Source organism: Alligator mississippiensis, chromosome 3 (genome assembly GCF_030867095.1).
Source record: "Alligator mississippiensis isolate rAllMis1 chromosome 3, rAllMis1, whole genome shotgun sequence".
In the NCBI taxonomy this organism is placed as follows: Eukaryota; Metazoa; Chordata; order Crocodylia; family Alligatoridae; genus Alligator; species Alligator mississippiensis.
The window spans coordinates 52,831,662-52,855,140 of record NC_081826.1 but is presented as its reverse complement, the minus strand read 5'-3'; the positions used below and the strand labels follow the sequence as shown (position 1 = coordinate 52,855,140).

General features: G+C 44.5%; 1 protein-coding gene across 9 annotated transcripts in view; it reads right to left on the bottom strand.

The window, feature by feature from the left end:
• SNX16 (sorting nexin 16) overlaps positions 1–23,479 on the bottom strand; it is a 48,086-nt gene that overhangs the window by 20,873 nt on the left and 3,734 nt on the right. For 8 of the 9 annotated variants that reach the window (XM_014605391.3, XM_014605393.3, XM_006261847.4 and 5 more), the window contains 3 exons: positions 20,836–21,311; positions 13,641–13,727; positions 1,482–1,630 (listed from right to left, as the gene is read on the bottom strand). In XM_014605391.3, coding sequence (XP_014460877.1) covers positions 1,482–1,630; positions 13,641–13,727; positions 20,836–21,207 — 608 coding nt within the window. In that variant the 5' untranslated portion in view covers positions 21,208–21,311. The remainder of the gene's footprint in view (positions 1–1,481; positions 1,631–13,640; positions 13,728–20,835; positions 21,312–23,479) is intronic. The other variant, XM_014605394.3, reaches the window with a different exon arrangement.

The window sequence follows — 23,479 nt, the reverse complement described above, 5'->3', positions numbered from 1 at the left end:
AGCCCCAATAGGGGGCAGTATTATTAAGGAGCCCAGCGGGGCCCAGAAGGTCCCAGAGGAGGGGACCATTGTGAGGCTCAAGTCGGGCAATGATTGAGAAGCCCCCGAGCGGGGCAGTATTGAGAAGCCCCCGAGTGGGGCAGTATTTAAGAAGCCCTGGGAGGGGCAGTATTGAGAAGCCCCCGAGTGGGGCAGTATTTAAGAAGCCCTGGGAGGGGCAGTATTTAAGAAGCCCGGGAGGGCCATGGCAGACCCGGTGACAGGCCTGCACTGCAGGAAAACCCAGAAGAAGGGCGGTGCTGCGATGACCCCGGGAAAAAGGGGGTAGTAGTGCGATAAGCCCGAGGGACAGGGTGCTGCGGTGACCCTGGGAAAAAGGGGATAGCGGCACAGCGTCTAGGAAAGGGGAAGCAATGTGGTGGGCCTAAAAGACCGGTGGCCCGATAAGAAGTCCTAGAGTGGACAAGAGTCCTGAGGAGGGACGTATTTTAGAGAGAGCCCGGAGGGGGCATATCGAGAGCCCCAAAGGAAGTAGACTAGAGAGAGAAAAAGAGCCCAGAAAAGGAGTACACCAGGAGCCCCGAGTGGGGCAACGTTAGGGAAGGCCTGAGAGAGAGAGAGGGCAAGCATACAGAGAAGGCCCGAGAGAGCGGGCAAGAGTTTATGTTGATAGTCCAACGTCTGGTACATCTGCGAGGCTTGGGGCATGGTATTAGGCGTTGGTAGGAGCCATGTATAGCCCATAAGGCTAGGGTGTCTGGGGAGCACCCATCATCCCGGGAGACCCCAGGGGGTCCCGGAATATACGTGGACAGAGGTCCCGGCTAACCGTGCCCAGGGAGTCGTAGGCAGCCTCCCAACTTTATACTAAACAGCAAAGACGTGGCGGGCGAGAATCGAGGAAGCCTTGGGCCGACTTGGCACGGTAAAGGGGGCCACAAGGAGATCACGGCCCTCCTGTAGGACCCCGCTGCTACAATCTTCACTAGGAAGTTGCACTGCTCAAGACTATGGTCCTAACATGACTATATACTGGTATAGGTATTCCTCTACTAGAAGAGGAAATATACACTGTTATACTTGCATAATTATTTTGATTTAAGAAAAGTAGCCCTGTAGGGATTGATTGCAGTGTACTCAAAGCCATACGTTAATTATGTATTCAGCAATGAAGTAATCCTTTGGGAATAAACACGCTTTGCAGTTAGTCTTACATTTGTATTTTGAGTTAAAAATACAGTTCATCATTCATTATCTAAAATGGGAAAATCTTATTGTCTTCTTTAAGTTGAAACAGAGCGTCACATAATTACTACATGAGAAGAAGCTGTAACTTTTACATGATGGCTGACTGCAGTGATCAAGCCATCATATTAACAACAGAATTCAGTATCATATAGCTCATAGATGAGCTATTCTGTTACAGCCCTAAGGCCTATGCCAGCAGTTTAAGTATATTGAAAACAAAATTAGTCACATACCAATTTGCAATGTCTTTGTGAGCTACTAAATTCTGCAGGAATGCTTGCAATCCCAACTGTCGATCTTCCAGGAAGTCAGGGTTGTAATTATCCTTGAACCAGCGCTTTGGCGGAAGTGCCAATCGAAAGCCTGGGAACATATCTTTCAACTGAAATAGAAACCAAGGATGAAGGAAGAATATTAAAGTATCCATGAAAATACTTAATTAGATAAGGCCTGAGATAAAAACTTCTCTCTCCTTTCTGCTCTCATGAACTTAAGAGTCATGAATATTTAGCATTCATGGAATAACCACTCCAAATCATACAATTAATTTCTAACTCACAGCTCTACTGATTGTTTGGGCAGTTAACTGGCCCCTCAGTTTTCCCACCTGAAAAATGGAAATAATAGTGTGCTTTGATGTTTTATGCCTTTATAGCAGTCACACAGTACTTTATTATACACCATGATAAGTATTACAGTGACAAACATTTCACTGGTATTCACAGCAAGTGAGGCACTTTGGGATGCAAGGAGCTATGTAAATAAAATACATAAAAACCCATTATGAGCCCAGAAGAATGAAAAAGTAATCTGAAAGTGTTCTCTCACACACACACACACACACACACGCACAGAGGAATTATACCTCCCAGTAAAGACTGAAGAGAATTAACATTTCAAAATGTATGGATACAACACATCCCAGTGCTAATTAGTCATTTATTGGCATATTTACATTTCAATGAAAGTCTCTGAAATTTCAGAAACACTTTGACTTTGCTTTGTTTTCTGGAAAAACAGTGTAAAGTAATCAAGTAAAAAGAAGTCACACAACAAACAACAGCACCCCTTCCCAAAACAATGACCATCTAATGCAAAAATGCATATACAGTGGAAACCAGAACCCAGGCTTCCTTTCTCCCAGGGAAGGGACATGTTGAAACTGCTAGGATATAGAATGATGCCCCTGTTAATTTTTTCAAGACTGTTTCCTATTCATAGAAATGAAGGCCTTTCCCATGCTACAAAAGCTTATCTAGACGAGAGGTGTCAAAGATATGGCCTGCAAGCCAGATTCAGGTCATGAAGCTGCATCATCCAGTTCCTGCCTGGCCCATGTGCCACACACGGCCTGGAACATGGACCGCACAGGGCACCTATGAGGGACAAGTATGGGAACCCCCTTTCATGCAGGATCCAGCAACCATAGCACCTGTCCTGGGACTGTGTCACCTGCTCTAGTCAGTCCAGGCCATGGGCCAGACATGTCAGCCTATCCCGGGTGTGTGCTGTATACAACAGTTCCTGGAATGGGCTCCAGGTGTAACAGTCCCAGACCAGCTAGAGTGGACACTGGATCCAGGATAAGGGGGGAGGGAGGTGCCGTGGGGGTCCCTACATGCTGGATCCAGAACCTGTTTCTACCAGTCTGGGGCCTATGCTGCACACAGCACCATGTGGCCCATGTCCTAGACCAACTAGAGCAGGCACTGGATCCAGTATGTGGGGGTAGAAGGGGCAAGAAAGTCCATGGGCCCAATCTGACTCATGGGGCTGGCTCTGTGCCACTCAGTCAGACTGTGAACCCATCTTGTGCAACTCATCTGGCCCAGTCAGATGACTCTGACACTCCTGATCTGGACCAATGGTTCTCAACCTCAGCCTCCAGCCTTCGAGTCAGACTCCCCCCCTCTCCCCCCCCCAAAGCCAGTGTGCACAGCCTGTTGTCAACATGCTAACAAGACAAATAATCTTACTGCTCACCCCCTCCTTTCATATTCAGAGTAGGTTGCTGCCCAGAATGAGCAACAGCAGTATGCACCTATGCTGACATACCAGTGAACTCAGAGATTTCATGCAGCTCTCAAGCCCAAGAGCTGAGTACAGTTGCCATCTGCCTCCCCACTTCTTGTCCTTCCCTTGTGGGCACAGAGCAAAACTGATAATGGATCTCTTTACAGCTGCCTTCTATACATATTGGATTAGTCTCCCCATTACCACACCATCAAGCCCTCTTTTTCACACTAAACAAAACTGTCTTCACTCTTTCTTCACAGGCCAAGTTTTCCAATCCTCTTAAAATTCTTGTTCATCTCCTCAGATTCCCTCCATATTATCTACGTTTTCCTTAAAGCATGGTGCCCAAGATTGTACACAGTAGTCCAGCTGAGGCCTCACCCACACACATGCCACTCTTGTTAATATATGCCAGAATGACATTTGCCTTATTTGCAACAGCACCACACTGAATCATATTCAGTTTGCAGTCTATTATAATCACTACATCTTTATCTCCCACATTTCTGCCTTGTCTGTTATTTCCACTTTTAAATTTGTGCATGTATTTAGGAAGGAAAACTAAATAAGAAAACTAAGTACTACACATCTCTACTTCTCATCTTGCTCATTTTGGATCATCTTCCAATTTCTCAAGATCAGTTTGAATTTTAATCATTACCTCTGAACTACTTCCAAATATTTTCATTGAAGTGGCACCTGCATATTATGGAAATATTCTTCATATTTAATCCTCCAACTTTTCAATACAAATATTGACTAGAGACCCTGGAAGGGTTCCTTTAATTTGCTGTCCAACTTGGAAAGCAAGCTATTCTGAATTTGAGATTTCAACTAGCTGCCTACCTTCCTTACGAAAGTTCTAGCTACACATTTCTACAGGTCAGGGGTCCCATACCTTTTTGGAGTGATAGGCTTAAGTAACACAACTCTTCTAAGGCAGGTTGGCACTTCTGACCCAGTCCCAGCCACTTCCCCCCCAGCACCAAGTTGCTGCCAATATGCATGCGACTAGGCTACTGCAGAAGGTCACAGAATCCCCCTTCTACCACTGAACTAACCCACCACTGGGGCGTAGATCCAGCCCCCGGGGCATACACTGCCTGGCTCTAATACACTGCCACCTGCTTCCCTAGGTTGTTTAAAAAGATCATGGGGAACTGTGTCAAAAGCCTCCTACACTCTTTATCAGTGAGCCTTAACCTGGGTGCTGGTGATCCTTATATCAGTGATACTTGACCCCATGGTACCTTGAGATAACTAGGAATAACGGCCACAAGTTGGCTGAGAGTAGGTTCAGGCTAGATATCAGGAAGCACTACTTCACAGTCAGGGCGGCTAGGATCTGGAACCAACTTCCAAGGGAGTGGTGCTCGCTCCTACCCTGGGGGTCTTCAAAAGGAGGCTAGATAATCACCTTGCCGAGGTTGTTTGACCCCAGCATCCTTTCCTGCCCATGGCAGGGGGGTGGCCTTGATAATCTGCTCAGGTCCCTTCCGACCCTACCTACTATGAAACTATGAGATTCTTGCAGAAGTGCTGAAGGGTGCCAGGCAGAGTTAGCACTGTAAGGCATACAAACATGATTCACAAGAACCCACAGATTACACATAGGAAAACCACAGTGTTAAAAAACATTCTGACCTGTTGGGGTCTTTCTGAGTTCTTAGCAACAGGAGAATTGCTCTATTATTCTGTAGTTAAAAAAGGAAGAAAGAGTGAAAGCCAAGAGCTGGTATCATCCAAGTTGCACATGAAGCCTATGGGGGGGTGCATGGGAAACAGAGGTTGTTGGGGGTACACTCCAAACTGATCAAGAGATCCAGCTGAGAACCAGTGGTCTAGATGCATCAAATCTACTGTCAAATAATTAAGTTAGATTGGTTTGTTCTTGACAAATCCATGCTGGTTGTTTCTTACTACTACCACCATTTCCTCCAAGTACTTAAAATTGATCATTAGATAAAATTTGTTTCAGTATATTGCTGAATATCAAGGTCAAATTGACTAGCCAGTAATTAATGATCCCATTTTAAATGGCTCCTTTTTAAAAAGAAACCTTCATTTTAAAATGTCAAGAAATGAGAAATCTCTCTCAAATCCCAAGGAGGAAGTTAAACAGCTCTGCTTTATTTCCCCTGCTAAAATTATATTGTACCATTAAGAAATATATTGGAAAACCCAGCATAGGTGCACATAAGCTTATCTTTGGGTTTGGCCATAAACAGAGACCACAAATCAAGCAAGTTTTGGGTGTTCTGTGTCTCTTTAGCCCTTGAAATACATATAGACTTTGAACTCACCATTGCCCAGACCAGAACCAGCATTAATACATACTGAATAGAGAGAGATCAATTTATCACATCTGGTTCTTGTAAATCTTGATACCCAAGTGCCATGAAACAAATTAACTAAGTAGCTACTACTCTGATCTTGAAACTTCAGAAGGATTCTTTTAAGCAGTGGGGGAAGCAGCTGGAGGCCTCTGCCCCCCTCTCCAACCACTTGTCCTCCCCTGCTACCGTACCTTCCTCTCTGCAGCCTTGGGAATCCCACTTCCCTTTCCCCCTTCATCTCCCCTACCCCCACAACCTCTGTTTTCCATCCCCCCAACTTACTCGTTTCAGTTCCAGCTCTGGGGCACAGAGCACATTTGAGCTCTGGCCCCACAATGGAGTAATAGCAGTAGGCACCTATACACATGCAGTGAGGCTGCTCTTAAACACTGTTATTACAAATTAATCAAGTCTGGTTGAGCATGGTAATTATCACACTCCAGGAGACTCCAGTGTCATGTACATCAGCGTCCTTGCGCTGAAAAATGGCGGCAGGTCACTTTAACTAAAGTTTGTTCAAGGAGCTTTAGAGCACCCCCACTGCCATTTTTCAGTGCGGAGACGCCGATACATGCGATGCTCCGCGAGCTTAAATTGAAGCGGCTCTCGGAGCTGCTCTAATTAATCACCTCCCGCCAACTCCCGGAGCATGTGTATAAACTCCCAGCGATGACAGTTCTGGCTGACCTCAGAAGCAGGAGATGGAACAGCCATGCCCAGCAGGAGCTGGAGACAGAAAATGCTTGATTTGTGCTCCAGAACGTAGCAAGGTCAGAGCAAGAGTAAGAGAGAGGGAGGTGAAGGGCGACGGGAAGTAAGAGGCTGCAGTAGCTGCAGCCCCAACCCTGGGCTATGGCTGGAACCAGAGCTGGAGCAGCCACCTGCCCCTCCCCTAGTGCTTCATATTCAATTTCAAGACAAGCCTCCCCATGCTATGTTGGTGGGAGGAGGGGAATGGGATGACCTTGTCTTGGAACTCAGCAAATATGGTGGCTTGGATGTCCAGTTGAGATGCAGTTCCAGAGCTAGTATGCATAGGACTAGTCGGGATATTTCTGCATGGCGATGCTTTGCACCCCACAGATGTACCTAAAGATTCTTCGTATTTGCAACACAGACAAAATGCCAAACAGTCAAGCTAAAAAGCTTTAATAATATAGAAAAGAGCTTTAAAAACATGTCTTGATACATTTTAGCCCGCTTCCAGTTTCTTTGACAGCCTACACTACTGCAAGTAACATTTTTAATAATGTTCCTCAGAAGTTCCTGCAGCCTTCTCTGTAGGGACCAGGATTCAGGAGAAACAGAAGTATCATGCCAAGAGGAGAAAATGAGGCAGAATTCTACATCATACTTGCCAATTCTTGGCCCATTCCCTGACATGGCTAACATAGAAGATAAATTCTTCTGCAACCACAAATTTGGGGATTGGTCTGATCCTGGGAAGAGGAAGTGCCACAAGCCAGGACTCTTAGGGCACGTCCAGATGAGTGTGCATGTGTGGTATGAGGTGCCACACACAAGCAGGTGTTCCCTTGCGCTGCTAATTTGCAGCATTGGAGGGGGGGGGCGTTGACATCGGGAGATCCCAGTATGTTAAAAAAAACAAACAAAAAAACCCATGGTGGAAAAAAGCAGGGTGGCACATATGGTAGCAGTGGGTACTGCCCGAAACTGGAGCTTGGCCACCTGGAGCTCTGCTCCAGTTGCTGGCCAGGCTCCCTGCTGCCAGATCGTCACTAATGGAGCCCTGGGAGACCCCCAGGACCCCAGGTAAGGCTGCTGGGGCCAGCCCAGGTGCTGGCCCCAGCCTCCTCTACCCCACCTGGGCAAAGTGCCACGTACCAGAGCGCGTGTGTACAGGCGTTCCCGTTCCCTGGAGACGAGCAACAGCGGCACATATTGTGCTGCTACTGTTTGTCCCCAGGGAAACGCACGTGCCTGTATGTCTGGATCTGGCTTTAGAGTCTTTTAAGTACCAGCATGAGTACTTAAAAGAGCAGTGTCCCAGCCAAGACCCAGCTCCCCCAGGCCTTCGGTCCCCCTGCTTCAGAAGGTGTACATTCATTTTTTCAACCTCACAAGCCTGTAACATTTAAGGAAAAAGGGGAAAAAAAAAAAAATCTTTCTTGGCCCCTACAGACTACCAGCAAAAGCCCTGAAACTGACACCTAATCAAACTGCAAGACTTGCCTCTATGCCTCAACATGATGGTGTAAATTATAATTCAATACATCACACACTAAGCCAGAATCCCCAATGTTATCACACCATCCCTTTCAGAAATCTTTTTTGGGGGGCTTCGGGGGAGCAGCACAACTGCACCCCTTTTTGGCTTTGCCTCAAGTGAGCTCTCAATACAAGGTTTGCCCAGGATTCCTGCTTTCATGTGGCCCTGGAGCACAGGGGTGAGCACTACAGTTGTCCTCTACTTTCTGCTGATCCTGAATTCAGTGGGGAATTGGGATTAGGTAGAAGGGGGGTGAGGGGAAAGAGAGGCAAGGTGAACACTGGCAGTTTTCTTCCCTGAGCTCTGATGCTGCACAAAAGCAGGGGTTCTGGCCAGACCCTGCCCTGATCAGCTAGTGAGCTCAGGGCTCATGTGGAGCTTTATCAGGCAGTAAGCTCAGAGCTCATTTTATAGGTGCAAACAGCTAGAGTGGGAACCTGCACTCTCTCTCCTTTGTCCCATTCCTGGATCAACTGAACTTACTTTGTCCAACCTTAAAGCAATTCAAAGTTCCTTGTCCCTGCTACTTGGCTCAGAAAAACATTCCAAAGTTTTGCTATTCATAGATTTCATAGACATTAGGGCTGGAAGGGACCTCGGAAGATCATCGAGTCCAGCCCCCTGCCCAAAGGGCAGGAAGTCAGCTGGGGTCATAGGATCCCAGTGTTGGCTACAAATGTCCAACTCGGGATCCTTAAAATTCTAGTTTATTAGGCGGATTGAAACACTGTAATCAAACCTTGGGGCTGGTCCCAACACACACACACACACACACACACACACACACACACACACACACGCGCGCACATGCACACACATACACACACACAGTAGCAGGCTACAGAGTCAGGTATACCTATCCTACAAGCACTGGAGTCTGTCGTTGAGGCTTCTTTCAGCGTGGTATCATCTTCCAGAAGGGGGTCGCCGGCTGGTCCTTCTGGTGGACAGGTCTGGTCGAGTTGGAGATCAAGAGGGAGCCACTGAGGGTCACTTTTCACTGCCTTTTATCTGTCCCTGGCAGACTTTGGTGACTCCCCAGTTTTCAGGTTTGCCCAATCCAGGGGTCATTGACCCTCGTGGGACTTCCCCCCCCCTCGGTGGCTACTGGACGGCATCTGTCAGCCCCAGGGGTCATCCATACAAGTGTGCAGGTTTGGGAGTCCGTTGATGAATTTTGAATAGGGCTCTGGGAGCGGCCGATCTGGAGATATTCAGCCCAAAAGTTGGTCCCTGGCTTTGATTAACTCAGGCCAGGGCTTCTAGCCCTTGATCAGTGACGTTTAGAGATTTCCTGGTTGTTACATTGTCTTCTATTGAGTTCTTCCGTTGGCTGATCTGCAGCTTTCCAGGTGTTAATTGCTGCCTGCTGCTACAGTGTTACACATTCAATCACTGATTCACTCCAGGGGCCAGCCTGATACAAGGAAGGGCAGTTTGATTCCTGCCCTTGTTAACATTGTTACAATGTATAACTTACTTCTGAAACTAAATACATTCAATTGAAAGTTGAAAGGTGAGGAGTATAAAATATAAGCTACAAATGCCATGGCACACAAATAGATAAAAATACCAAACTACAAGGGGAGATAGAAAATGCGCACACACAAATTTTAAAACACAATTCCTTATCCTAAAGTGAAAGACAGAGGAAGGAAGAAAAGGTAGAAAAAGAGAAACATATCCAAAGAGGGGAGAGCAAATGCAGGCAAGGGCTTTCTGCTACACCAGCAAGATAAGCATCCAGTTTCCTGCTGAAGGTGTTCAATGAAGGCGCTTGAACCACCTCCGGTGGCAGGCTGTTCCAGACCTTGGGGGCTCGGACAGTAAAGAAATTCTTCCTTATGTCCAGCCTGAAACCGTCTTGTAGTAGTTTATGACCATTCGATCTCGTCATCCCTTGGGGCGCTCTGGTGCACAAATGTTCCCCCAGATACTGGTGGTCACCCCTGATAAACTTGTAGGTGGCCATCAGATCACCCCTGAGCCTGCGCTTTTCCAGGCTAAAGAGCCCCAGGGCTCTCAGCCTGTCATCGTAGGGTCTGCTTCCCTGACCTCTGATCATGCACGTGCCTCTTCTCTGGACTCTCTCAAGCTTCTCCACATCCTTTTTGAATTGTGGAGCCCAAAACTGGACGCAGTACTCCAGCTGCGGCCTCACTAAGGCTGAGAATGACATCCCGGGATTTGCTTGAGAACCATCTATGGATGCAAGCCAGTGTTTTGGTCGCTTTACTAGCCGCAGCATCGCACTGCAGGCTCATGTTCATCTTGTGGTCAATGATGACCCCCAAGTCTCTTTCTTCCATAGTGCTAGCCAGCATAGCACTGCCGAGCCTATAAGGATGCTGCGGGTTTTTTTTCCCAAGGTGGAGAACCTTGCATTTATCGGCGTTGAACACGATCAGAGTCTCGTCCGCCCACTTGCTGAGCCTGTCCAGGTCAGCCTGGATCATCCGCCTGTCTTCTGGTGTGGATGCTTTGCCCCAAAGTTTGGTGTCATCGGCGAACTTGGCCAGTCCGCTTCTGACTCCAGTGTCCACATCATTGAAGAAGGTGTTGAACAGTATGGGTCCAAGGACAGAGCCTTGGGGGACCCCACTGGTCACAGGACGCCATGATGAGTGACTTCCATCAATTACTACCCTCTGGGTCCGACCACAGAGCCAACTTTCCAGCCAGTGGATCGTGGAGGACCCAAGGCGACAATTGGCCAGTTTCTCCAAGAGATGATCATGGGACACCAGATCGAAGGCTTTTTTGAAGTCAAGATATATGACATCAATCTCATCTCCCTTGTCCAGGTGATAGGTCACCTGGTCGTAGAAGGAAACAAGATTGGTCAAGCAAGACCTACCCACAACAAACCTGTGCTAGCTATCCCTTAAGATGTTGGCGTCGGCCAGTCCATTAAGGATGGCCTCTTTGATAAACTTTTCTAAGATCTTCCCCAGGATAGAAGTCAGGCTGATGGGCCTATAGTTAGCTGGATCCACTTTCCTCCCTTTCTTGAAGATAGGCACCACATTGGCCTTCTTCCAGTCTTCGGGCACTACACCAGAGCACCAAGAGTTTTCAAAGATCCGCGCTAGAGGCTGGGCTATGATGCTCGCCAGCTCCTTGAGTACCCTGGGGTGTAGATTGTCAGGGCCGGCTGACTTGAAGTTATCCAGCTTCTCAAGATGTTCCTTCATGAAGTCAGCATTAATGGAGGGCAGGGGATCACCCTCACCCGGACTTCCCTGTCCCGTAGTGGGCATGGGCATCCCATGGGACTGATGAAAGACCAATGCAAAGTACCTATTTAATAGGTTGACTTTTATCCTGGAGCTTAGAAATTAGAAACCAATCAATTTAAAATTTATGTGTTGGTAGTTGTAACAATTTTATCTTGTGCCGGTGTTGGCTTTTGTTTCTTTGTTTGTCCAACCCAAGAACCTCTTCTTCCTCCCAAATATTTATTCCATGAATGTACTTGTAAAAAGCCTCTCAATTTCTATTCTGTCAAATTAAACAAACCAAGTTCCATCAGTTCTTTTGTAAAGAAAGCTCTCTTTGTTTTGACTATCTTAGAAGCTGTTTTTCAGTCCTTTCCCAATCCTTGTTATTGGTGCCTAAGTGCACAATATTACACTCTAGAAATAGAATTAAGTTGAACTGTATAATGTTCCATTCCACAAGAATATTTAAATATTCAGTTGTCTTCTGTGTTAGCAATATTCCTTATCTTAGTGCTGCCCACAGATTTCACAAGGGTACAGCTAATATCAGTACCAGACTTGCCAATAAAATTGTTAAAAACAAACAGGTCCTACAACCAATCCCTGAGGCACACTACTGGCAACCAACCTCCAGTCAGATAACCCAACTTTCAACATAATCCACTCTAAGCCCCCTTTAAGTCAATCCTTTATCCATCTCACAAATGTTGCCTTGAACCCCATCCTGTCAAATTGAGCCAAGTTCCTAGGAGGCATAATGCCAAACATTTTGCTTAAATCTACATAAATTAAGTCTACTGCATTGTTTTTATCCAATAAATCTATTACCCTGTCAAAAAAGAATATCAAATTAGCTTTATACAAATCTCTCTCAGAAAAGCCCATATTATACTTTGTCACATTTGGGGGGGCTTGGCTACTCCTAAAGCAGTGCTTAGATTCTTGTTAATGCTCTGAAGTTTGTCCACAAAAAGTCTTAAAAAAATTAAATCACATTAATTAGTCTTCTATTTGAAACAGAATGAAATCTTTGGGCCTCTGTGGATTTTATAGGTAGTTTAGAGCTGGAGTTGGCAACTTCTTGTCACTGTGGGCCTGAACTTGCAGCCTGGCCCCCTTATGCAGGCCACAAATCTCTGCTGTCTTGGAGAGTTTAACCTACCTCTGCTTACCCTCACTGCAGATACCTGGCCCTCTGCAGTGAGGACAAGTGCAGGCACAAGAGAGCAGCTGGGAGGGCTGCAGAGAGGATTCTGTGGACAGGACAAGCAGCTCACTACAGCTGCATGCTACCCAATACTCTGTGCCAAGTCCAGACCTTCCTGGACCTGATCAAGTCTCTTCATTGGCTGCAGGTTGCTAACCCCTGGTTTAGAGGATGACCAGTAACAGGTATCAGGACCCAAGAAGAAAACATAGGCATGTGTGCGATATACAATCCTTACTTGAACATTCAAAACAGGCAAGACCATGACTATTGCACTCAGGGTTTCTGAGAGATTAAGTGTCAGAGCTTAGTAGACTCAAGGAAAAAAGGAACACAGAACAAACCAAATGAACAGAAGTTAACAGAGATGAAAAAAGGTTAATAGTGAGAGACAACTATAAAGCAGATATTCTTTAAAAATGAAAATGTGCAAGCATCTTTTAGACTCCTGGAATAGGCAAAAAATGTTTACAAATATCAACACTTTGGTGCTTCTGCTGAATGACACTAAAAGTTTACAGTTTTACAAAATTTCAAATTATTGGCCTATATGTGCTCTTTCCAAGTCTGGCAATCGTTCTTTATCAGCTTCTCATAATCCAAATCAATACTTTCAGAATGCATTAATTTAATACTTCATCTTAGCAGAAGATGAAGTATTTCCAGAAATACAGCTGCTCACAGAAAATGCTTGCTTCATCAGTAGTTTCAAATCACAACCTGAACCAACAGTGAGACATGGTAGACACTATCACAACAGGAGAGACTTAACCATTATGAGCATCTTTTCTTGCAAGAGTACCTAGTGGTATTGCCCTACTTCTGCATAAAGGCAGAGTTAAATTTTCTATCTATGGTAAACACCCTGTTATCCGGCATTTTACTAACTGGCATTTCTATTAACTGGAATTTCTGGCCAACCGGCTGGAAGCTGGAGGGGCGAGGGGAGGGATGGGGGACAGACGAAAACTCAAACACAATGGCTAATGCCGCCACTACCCACTACCCTGTGCTGCTGCTCCTGTGTGTGTGTGTGTGTGACTGCCACCACCCTCTCCGCCCCCCACTCCGCGAACAGTTCCCATCAATCCCATCCCCCAAACTCTGCATCCGGCCGGAAACCCCTGTGCCTCAGGTAGCCGGCATTTTTAGATTACCGCCCCACACTTCCTCACTCATGCCAGAAAACAGGGCTTTTACTCTATTTCAATGTATGTAGTATATTAATGCATTATAAAACACTTAACTTTCACTTAACCAAACAAACAATAGTTTTTTGGGAAAACATTTAAGTGGCAATTCTTTACAGAAGTTCTAGTTCTCAGTGATTTCCAGTTATTAACATAATGACAAGTCAGAACTTAAAAAGGCTTAATACTCACCTTGTCATTAAGCCTGGAAAAGTCAGTGTATCTTCTGAAAACCACCCAACTTTCCTCTGAACTTCTCTTTACCAGTATTTTGTAAACCTGTTACACAAGAATGAATAAAATAACATCTTAAACAAAAAAGCACAGTACAGTACAATGACTGAAAGGCTAAAATCATCACTGTCTTCTTTTTGGTTTTTCAGAAAAAGTTAGCTATAAATGAGAAGTTCAATTAAAATATTAGATCAAGGAGTTACACATAGATTAAATCTTAGATTCCATGTAAATAATTACAACTTCTTTTTTAATATTTAGATGTGTGGCAGGGCTGTTGGTGCCTGCCTCTTTAAGGGCTGGAGCAGGCAGCAGCCAGGTGCTTGAGAACGGCAGCCATTTTGAGATCCAGGAGAGATATAGTAGATGTCATCTACCTAGACTTTAAGAAGGCCTTCAATACGGTATCGCATTGTTTTCTCGTAAATAAACTGACAGGCTGTGATATAGATGATTACATGGTCAGGTGCGAGGCAAATTGGCTTAGAGGTCGCACCCACAGAGTGGTGGTGGATGGGTCGATATTGACCTGGAAAGATGTGGGCAGTGGAGTCCCGCAAAGCTCGGTCCTTGGACCGGTGCTATTCAATGTCTTCATCAGTGACTTGGACAACGGCGTGGAAAGCACCCTTTCCAAGTTTGCAGACGATACCAAATTATGGGGCAAAGTTAACACACCAGAGGGTAGGGAATGGATCCAGGGAGATCTAGACAGGTTGGAAAAATGAGCAGAACAAAATAGGATGCAGTTCAAATACAAGTGGAAAGTGCTGCACCTGGGCAAAAAGAACCACCAACACACTTACAGGCTGGGGGATGGCCTTCTCAGCAGAACAGCAGCGGAAGGGGATCTTGAAGTCAGTTGACTCCAAGATGAACATGAGTCAATGTGATGAAGTGATCAGTAAAGCTAACTACACTTTATCATGCATTGGCAGATGCATGACGAACAGGTTCAGGGAGGTGATACTTTCTCTCTATGCGGCACTGGTCAGGCTACAGTTGGAGTACTGTGCCCAGTTTTGGACGCTGTGCTTCAAGAGGGATGTGGAGAATCTTGAGCAGGTTCAGAGGAGGGCCACTTGTATGGTCAGAGGCCTGCAAGCAAGGCCCTAGGAGGAGAGACTGAGGGACCTGGATCTCTTCAGCCTTTGCAAGAGAAGGTTGAGAGGCAATCTTGTGGCTGTCTATAAATTCATTGGGGGAGGGCAGCAGGGAATAGGAGATACTGTTTACTAGGGCACCCCTTGAAGTAACTAGGAACAATGGCCACAAATTGATGGAGAGCAGATTCAGGTTCAACTTTAGAAAGAACTTCTTCACAGTACGGGTTGCCAGAATCTGGAATGGTCTTCCAAGGGAGATGGTGCTCTCCCTTACATTGGGGGTCTTCAAGAGGAGACTGGACAACCACCTAGCTGGGGTCATCTCATGAACAGCACATGCCCCCGGCAGTTGGGGGTGCAGGCATGGCTGCGCTGACAGCGCTGGTAAGCTGGGAGCTCCTGCAGATGCCGCTGGCACTGTCGACAGTGGGTGGGGGGTGGTAAGCACCAACCAGGAGTCGGCAACCACCCACAGGCGCTGCTACCAGCCAGCAGCGATCGTGGACTGCCTGCAGGCGCTACCAGCGGTGTCAGCAGCGGGGTGGCAAGCGGCAACCACTTGCAGGCACCCCTGACACTGTTGGTGGCACCTTTTTGCAGGGAGTTCACTGCCATGCTCAGGGGGTGCATGTGCACACATGTACACTCCATATGCATTGCCCTGGGTCATCTGACCCCAGCGCTCTTTTCTGCTGAGATCTCTTCTGACCCTAACATCTATGAATCCCTGGTATTAAAAGAAGAAATCAGCATAACATTTTTAAAAATTATGGTTATACTTATTACTACTTGAAGATCAGATTACTTTTTCTTGTAGTAACGATTCTTTGAAGCACTGTCCAGTCTGAGCCCTGTATTGTCTGAAACAACTATTTCTGCATTAGGTAATAGCTCTCAAAACTTGGTTTAAAATATGCTCACAAGGAAATAGAAGTCAGGACAAAAAAAAAAGAAAAGACCTGCAGCATTGAGGATGAAAGCTTCCCACTCATAGAAAATTGGATAACAAAACCAATGATGTAAATAAGAGTAACTGAGGTAGCAGTATCAAACTGAAGTCACTGATCTCAAGTCAGATGTAATGCCACAACAGCCTTGCTTTCAACAATCAAAGAAGTTGGAAAGGGGGAAAAGAGAAGTGATAAATTAAACACGGTCCAAACACAGTAATTTGTAGAGTTCTGCAGTCAAAGTTGTACAAAATGACAGAGCACTTACACTGACGTGGAAAACAGTGTGTCTGCATCCCAAATATTTTAAAAGCAGAAGTTTGCCAGTGTTTATAAAGAATAGAAAACATTTCCCTCTTACGTCTTCCAAAACTAATAATAGTAACTACAGCGGTATGAATAATAGATTTACTGGCCCCAAATAAAACGGAAAAAACCCTGTTAAAACTAGAATTGACAAATTTTTGTTTTCCTAGCAAACTGGCAAAGATATTTGTTTTGGGTCAACAAGCCCTTATTTTAATTTTAAAAAACCAAAACCCATCTGATTAAATTCAGTAAAACTGAAACGTATAAAAATTTTTAAATGGAATAATTACTGTTGTCCCAAAATAAAATGTTTGGTTGAAACAAACAAGCAATGATTAGGCTAAAACTATCAATGATTTCAACATGAATTTATGAATGGTTCTGGTCAACTCCACAGTGTACTCTTCAGCAAATATTTCACTAGAACTATTCAACCCACCTTTGCCAGCTATAAATTTCTAACTGTCTTAGCAACTTGTTCTGCTAGCTTCTGTTGGCATTTCCAAATGATAAAAAAAAAAAAAAATTAAAAAAAAAAAATCACTAATAAAGTTGTCATTCAATTAAGCATTAGACATAATATTTATAAATAAAAATAAATCTACAGCTGTGTTGCTTTAATTGTTGGAAATGGACTGATTAAAATACTGTTCCAAGGAAGTTTTACCATAATAAAAATGGAGTTAAAATTTAAAGCAAACTTCAAAGGCAGAACACATTCTGAGGAGTCTAAATTTAGATCTGTGTTTTAGGGAATAACAGATGTTGAAAATAACATGTACAATAACTAGAGCAAGAAATCCAACTCCCTGTTAACATTTAAGAAGCTACTTTGACTAAATATGTACCCTTTCACCACCTCTTCACCCTTACTGAATGCAAGAGGTTTAGACAAGCTTACTGTTGTGATACCTTACCAATGAGTACTTGTTACTTCTAACGTATTTTCAGTTTTAGGTAAGTAACTGAAGACATGTTGACTAGTTCCCAAGTATAAAGTTTTCAGAAACTGTTGCACAGAGGCGAATAAAAAAATAAAGACAGCAGGAAAAAGAGAGAGAAAATATCAAAGTAAAAGTGAATACATTGATAGCTAAAAGCAAAATAGTGCATCTTTTCCTTCTACAATATTTTTTTTCAGTTTAGACCAAAACCAAGTCTCAAGTATTAAAGCTCTACATATTTGTATTTTAAAGACACTCGCCCTGATCCTGCAAATGTTTTAACACAGGGGTTGGCAACCCCCCGGCACGTGTGTCATTAGTGGCATGTGGAGACATTTTTTCTGGCATGCTGGGAGGCATGCAAAGAAATTGTTTGTTTTTTTAAAGTTGCCGCTCTGGGCTCTCCTGTGCAGCCATAAGTCGCAGCACTGCGGCAGACCCCAGGGCGAAGCCAGGAGAACGCAGGCAGGGAGGCTGTCTGTGCTCTACTGCCCCCGACCCATGCTCCCAGGCTGCACCCTCCAGCCTGGCTGGCCCCTGGAGGGAACTGCCCAGGCAGGCAGACACCCTGTCCCTACTGGGGCAGCACTGAGGTGTCGAGTGCTGGGGCCGGACAGTCAGGAAAGGGTCTGGGCAGCATGGGAGGAGGTGCTGCGGGCAACCCAGCTCAGTCGGGCCCTTAGGAAGGTGGGGGCTGCCCTGGGGCTCAGCAGGCTCAAGCTGTGGTGGGTGGGCAGGCAGGGGTGCCCAGTGGCACCTGTGGTAGGACCTGGCCCAGCCCATGTAGCTCCTCAGGGATGGGCTGCAGCCACCTTGTGCATGTGGCAATACTGACTGGCTGGGGCAGGACGCCGGGTTCAGGGGGCTTCCCTCTCCGGACTCGGCTTCGTTGCACGCTGGGTACAGTGCAGGCAGGGCAGAGCTGTCCCCGGTGCAGGGGCCTGGCCACAGGAGCCCCCTGGAACCTAGGAACAGCCACTGCAGCTGGCTCAGCCCGCCCAGGTCCGAGCCTTTCCCACCCGCAACTCCCCTCAAGGGGCCAAGGCTAGGACAGGCACTGCACAGAGCTGCTGTGCTGCAGGCTCCTGGCTGGCTTGGCCCTGAGCTCCGGCTGTGGCAGCTGTTCCCAAAGCCCAGGGAACAGCCTGGGGATGCAGCTCCTACTCCCACCGTACCCGGCACACACACAGACCAAGCAGGAGGCCCCCCTCCCTTCCCCCCCCGAGCCCAGTGTCCTGCCCCTGCCCTGTCCCATCCCTGCAGAGCTGCGCAGGCTGGCTGGGCCCCACTTCTGGTGCTGCTGGGCCCCCCACTGTGGCCCAAGTAGTGGAGCCCTGGGGCAGCCACCGCTCCCTGCCTGACACCAGCTCTCCATTTACTGTAAAAAAAAAAATGAAACAAAAGCAATATTAACGATTATTAATAGTATTAAATATGCAGTGCATCCTGCCATGTACCCCCTCTGTCCAAGTTTTGTTTTTGTGGCGTGCCGGCACCTTACAAGGTAGACATTGGGATTTTTTTGGCACTCCGGCCAAAAAACGTTGCCTACCCGTTTTAGCACATGCTTACCTTGCATATACAAGCAGTTCTTTTCAAATTTGGGGTACCTGTGTACAGGCAGTCCTCAGACTTATGACACACTTGGTTCCTGAAAACCATGTCTTAAGTTGAAACGCTGCAACTCTGAACCAATTTTCTCATAAGAAACAATGTTATAAATGGGGGATGGGTTCCTGAACCAAGGCCTGATACCCTATTTTCACTAAAAATACCCCAGAATTTTGTATTTGATCAATTATAGATGAGTAAAATAGCTACATTGATGTATTTATATTGTAAATAGCAATCATATTGAAGGCCGTCTTTGAGGTGACTTTGCTGGACTTTTTAAAAGGCTCTTGGCTGGACTTTTTGAAGGGTTCTTGGCTTGAGTCTTCTCAAGAGTCTTGGCTGCAAGTTTTTCTGGAGTCTTGTCTGCTTTCTTAAAGAAAGTGTCCAAAGAAGTTTGGACAGATGTTCTCCAGGGAGATGAGCGATGCAGCGAACTTGTTCGCTGGCATGGCATCACATCGGATCAAGTGTTGTAAATCTGAAACAGACGTCACGAAGTTGAAACAGGGTGTCAATTTATAAACGCTGTACAGCTGTACGCTGTAACTCGAAACGTTGCAAGTTGAGGACTGCCTTACATTAAAACAAACATGCCTTGAAGCTGCAAACACTAAAAGAACATTTATACTTACCCTGATCTTTTGCATTTGATGATGATTCTGTGTTTTTATTTTAAATGAAGTTGAAGTAAACATGGTGGCTGTTGTACCATTTCATAATAGTGTAACAACAGAATTCATTGCTACAGTTTTGAAGCTAATGTTAGTAACCTGCTAACTTATTATACAATGGCCCAAGTGAGATTCATGCTGAATACTGAGAAGTTTTAGTACGCCAATTAAAATCTTTTTGTATGAAGTTTTTCTTCTTCTATTTTTAATAGAAGTATATTTCTAAAATGCAAAAGCCATTGGCTTCCACTTGCTACAAATCTAAAAGAAATTGTAGAGACAAAAAGTCACCATTCATCAGTTCCTTGAATCATTTAGGAGTTGAGGGGTCTAGTTTGTGATGAACATCATTTTCCTAATTACTGCTGTGAAAATGTACACAGTTTTTCCTCATTAGTAGGGACAACTTTCTCCAAGTCCAAGAAGACCACTTAGCTGTATTAATGAAATACTTTAACCCAGTGGTGCTGAACCTTTTGGCCCCAAAGGCCAGGTGAGTGGTCTAGGGCTAGTCTGCAGACCAGATAGAGTCCTGTGCACCAGCATTGGGCCTTAGGGCCCAACACTACCCCCTCCCTGCCCCATCCACCAGGATTGGGCCCAATAGCACCCTCACCCACCTCCACAATTAGGTCCTGGAGGGCTGGAGCTGCCCCAGTGTCCTGGGATTGGGCCCAGAACTACCCCTGCCCAGATTTGCGCACTGAGTCAGATGCCCAATGCAGCATACAGGGCCTGAGGCTCCCCATGGAGCTAGAAATTTGGCAATGAGAGAGCAGTGCCACTACTCCTCTGCTGCCAAATTTCTGAACCTATGGGGAGCCCTGTGAGCAGGATGGCACGACACTACGAACCAAATCTGGTCTTGTAGGTTACAGTTTGAGCACCTCCTGCTTTAACCAAATCCACTAAAACCGCCTCTTTATCTTGTTACATCTAAACAAGGTGTCAAAGAAATTAAAAATCAGTAGCTAGTGGGTATGTTCAGAAGATGAAAGAAACTGAGCTGAGATTCTGACATGAGATGCCAAGCATGTGATTATTTGCAGCTTCTTGCACATATACTCGTATACATGTGTTTGGAATAGAACAAGCCTATTGTAATTAAGAGGCCAGCCTTTGAATATCTAGAAACTGTTCAGCATGTTATTTGGGCATTTTAGTATATTTTTACATTATTCAACAGTTGTAAAGGAAAAACATGAAACTCGTTCAATGCCAATTTTAAAGACAGATATTTCCAGACATTATAATATAAAAATAGTTTAGAATCACTTGGTATTTTTGTTTACATAAAGAATTTTTTACCTTTTGAAGGACGAACAAGGCCCTATGGTAAGATATTTGCAGGAAAGTGAACCAGCTCTATTCAATGGACTCTCTTAGTGCCTCAACTTTCCCATCTGTGCAATGGGGATAATACACCTCTCTCTCATTCTTAGAGTGCTGCAAATATCAGTTTAGCTTTTAAGAGTAACTTGAGGTTTGTGGATTAAGGATAAAATCATGTTTTCCAGCAAATGGAATGGGATAACTACATTTCCCTGGAACAAACTTACAGTGAATTTTGCCCGTTCTTCCATCACCTCATAACCCAGTATCGTAGGTGTGGATGGCCGATCTTCCCAGCTCCCAGAATCTGCATTCTGCTCTACATCTTCCATAGGCCGTGTACAGTATTCAATGGATGTGTCCGTACCTGTAAATTTAGTCCTAACAAGTGGGCTACTATTAACAGATGATGTAGAGCCAATCTGGTCAGGCACACTCATCTTTTTAAAACTACCACTGGTAGAGTCCTCCAACTGTCCTCTTGAAGAGTTTAAGCTTGTCGAGATGCTCCCAAAGGAAGACCTTCTTTGGTTTCTGTTTGTTGTTAAGTTGGAAGAATTTCCTATAGGAATAGGAACAGGAACATACGGGGTTGTCATCCTTCATTAGATAACCTCAAATTTACACTTCCTTATTCAAAAGTTTAAAATGTATTCACTCTGTAAACCATTTTTCTTGTCTCCTCAGGAACATAATATATTATCTAAGGAAAAAAAAGGCACTGAAATTACTGTCTTGATGTTTTTATAACAAACTCAACATTAAAATATTACTTTTAGAAGAATCCTCATTTAAATGAAAACAGTTAAAACATGACATTGATTTTGGTGTTGCCTCAAAAGGTAGTTTAATTTTAAGGATGCAAATTTAGGAATCTTCTCTCAGAGACACTAAAATCAAAAAGAAGTAAAATTTAAGTATCACGTGTCCAACTACACCATCCGGAACTAAAAAAAAATATATTAACACCTAACTTTGCTGCTGGAACAGTCAATAGGATGTATATTACATAGAGATGTATGACATGAAAAAAAGTTGCAGCACTTTAAAATACTTAGTGGGCATGTATACACAAGGAACTACTGTGCAGTGATTACTGTACATTTATTTAGTTATTGTATAATCAAGTATTAAATAAATATGCAGTAACTGGAGTTACTGAGCAGTAGTGCCGGCGAACATCTTTTTAGTGATGCTACTCTGCACTGCCTAATAATACTGCACAGTGGTATATTAGTATTGTCTGTGCTGTGACACACTACTGTGCAGTACTATTTGGCTACTACACAGTTAGCATCTTGTAGATGCACCCGATGTAAACAAAACTGATTATTTTCTGAATTTTCACTAAATTATCTCACAACTTAAGGATCATGCTTTGTGAATCAAACCTGTATGAATAAGTGATCTGCATGTCATGAATCAAAGAAAACACATTAAACTGTCTGCGACGATGGAACAGAAGATATATTTTACACACCAGTCACTGCAGTGCATCTTTTCAAATCAAGTTAAGTCTGAAAAACACCCAGTTGTGTTTGCAGCACATAATATTGCAAACATTTGCAACAAAGTTAATTGTGGCACATTAAGTGGTTTGAATTGATAGTAATTAAGTACAAGACACGTATACAAGAAAATTAGGGCAGTGATAATGATAATTTTCTTTTGGCAGCCAAGCAAACAAACAAACAAAAAAACTGTAAGAGGTTTGGGTCAGATTAAACTGCATTTAAAATGTTTGTTTTTTCACATCAATATGAAAATAAAACATTTTCTTTTGCTTCAAACAGAACAAACATTTTTTTGTTCAGGCAGTTGTAAGAAAAACAGAGGAAATGAAGGGCTAGATCAGCAACACTCAGTCCTGACTAGTTCAAGAACCACACGAGTAGCCAGAGTTAACTGAAGAGCCATAACAAGATTTACTCTCCTATGTAAAATTGTAGGCAACACTGCAGATCAAAAGGAAAAAATAAAAAACCCACAGCATATTTTACTTAGCATCTGCACACTCTAGCAGAGAAAAACACTTCAAAAGTGTTAAACCTTTTTAGTGCTTACTGGATTGCAAGAAAAGCATTTCCAATACACACACGGAAAAAAAAACAAAACCCCAAACTGATAACATTTTCTGTGAAAGCTCCAGGTGACAAGATGAAGAGGCACTTTTAGCTTGGGAGCTATACAGTCTGAGTATCACTAGATTAGATTTAGCAGAACGGCAGCATTTTCTTTTACCCCTTACATCTTCTGGGGGGCTGGAAGATTGTACTAGCTTATTCTGGGGCAGGGAGCTCTCCGACTGTCAGTATTTCACTTCATATAAATAGTTAAGGAGACTTTGGAACAAGGGCCAGCATCCAAGTGTCCTAATCAATGGGCTCTCCTGCTCTCTCTCAGAAACACTTTCTAGGTTTCATGCACAGTGAAACAATGTTAACAGGAGGGAGGGAGGAAAACTTCTCTCAAAACATCTCAGAGTTTGTGACCAGGATCCTTTTGTGAGGGGTGAGGTATTTTCCCCCTGAAAGGTTAGCAAGGCTAGCCCTGACATTTCTTTCAAGTGAAAGTAATAAGCAAGTGTGATTTGAATCCCAGTTGCATTGAGGGTGACCAAAACTACATTTTGAACAAATTGCTATTGATGGAAAAATTCTGCTCAGCCGAGCCCCAGCACTGTGGCTTTAAAGACAGAATCTGCCTAGCCAAGGAAGACACATGCAAGGAAGTCAAGAATTTACAATAGCAGAATGCCTAGAAAGATGCATTTAACGGTGGTCCAGACTATGAGGAGTTGCTGATAAAACAAAAAGAGGACCTCTACCAGATCCCAGAAGCTTAATTTTATATAGAACTGTCCATTTTTGA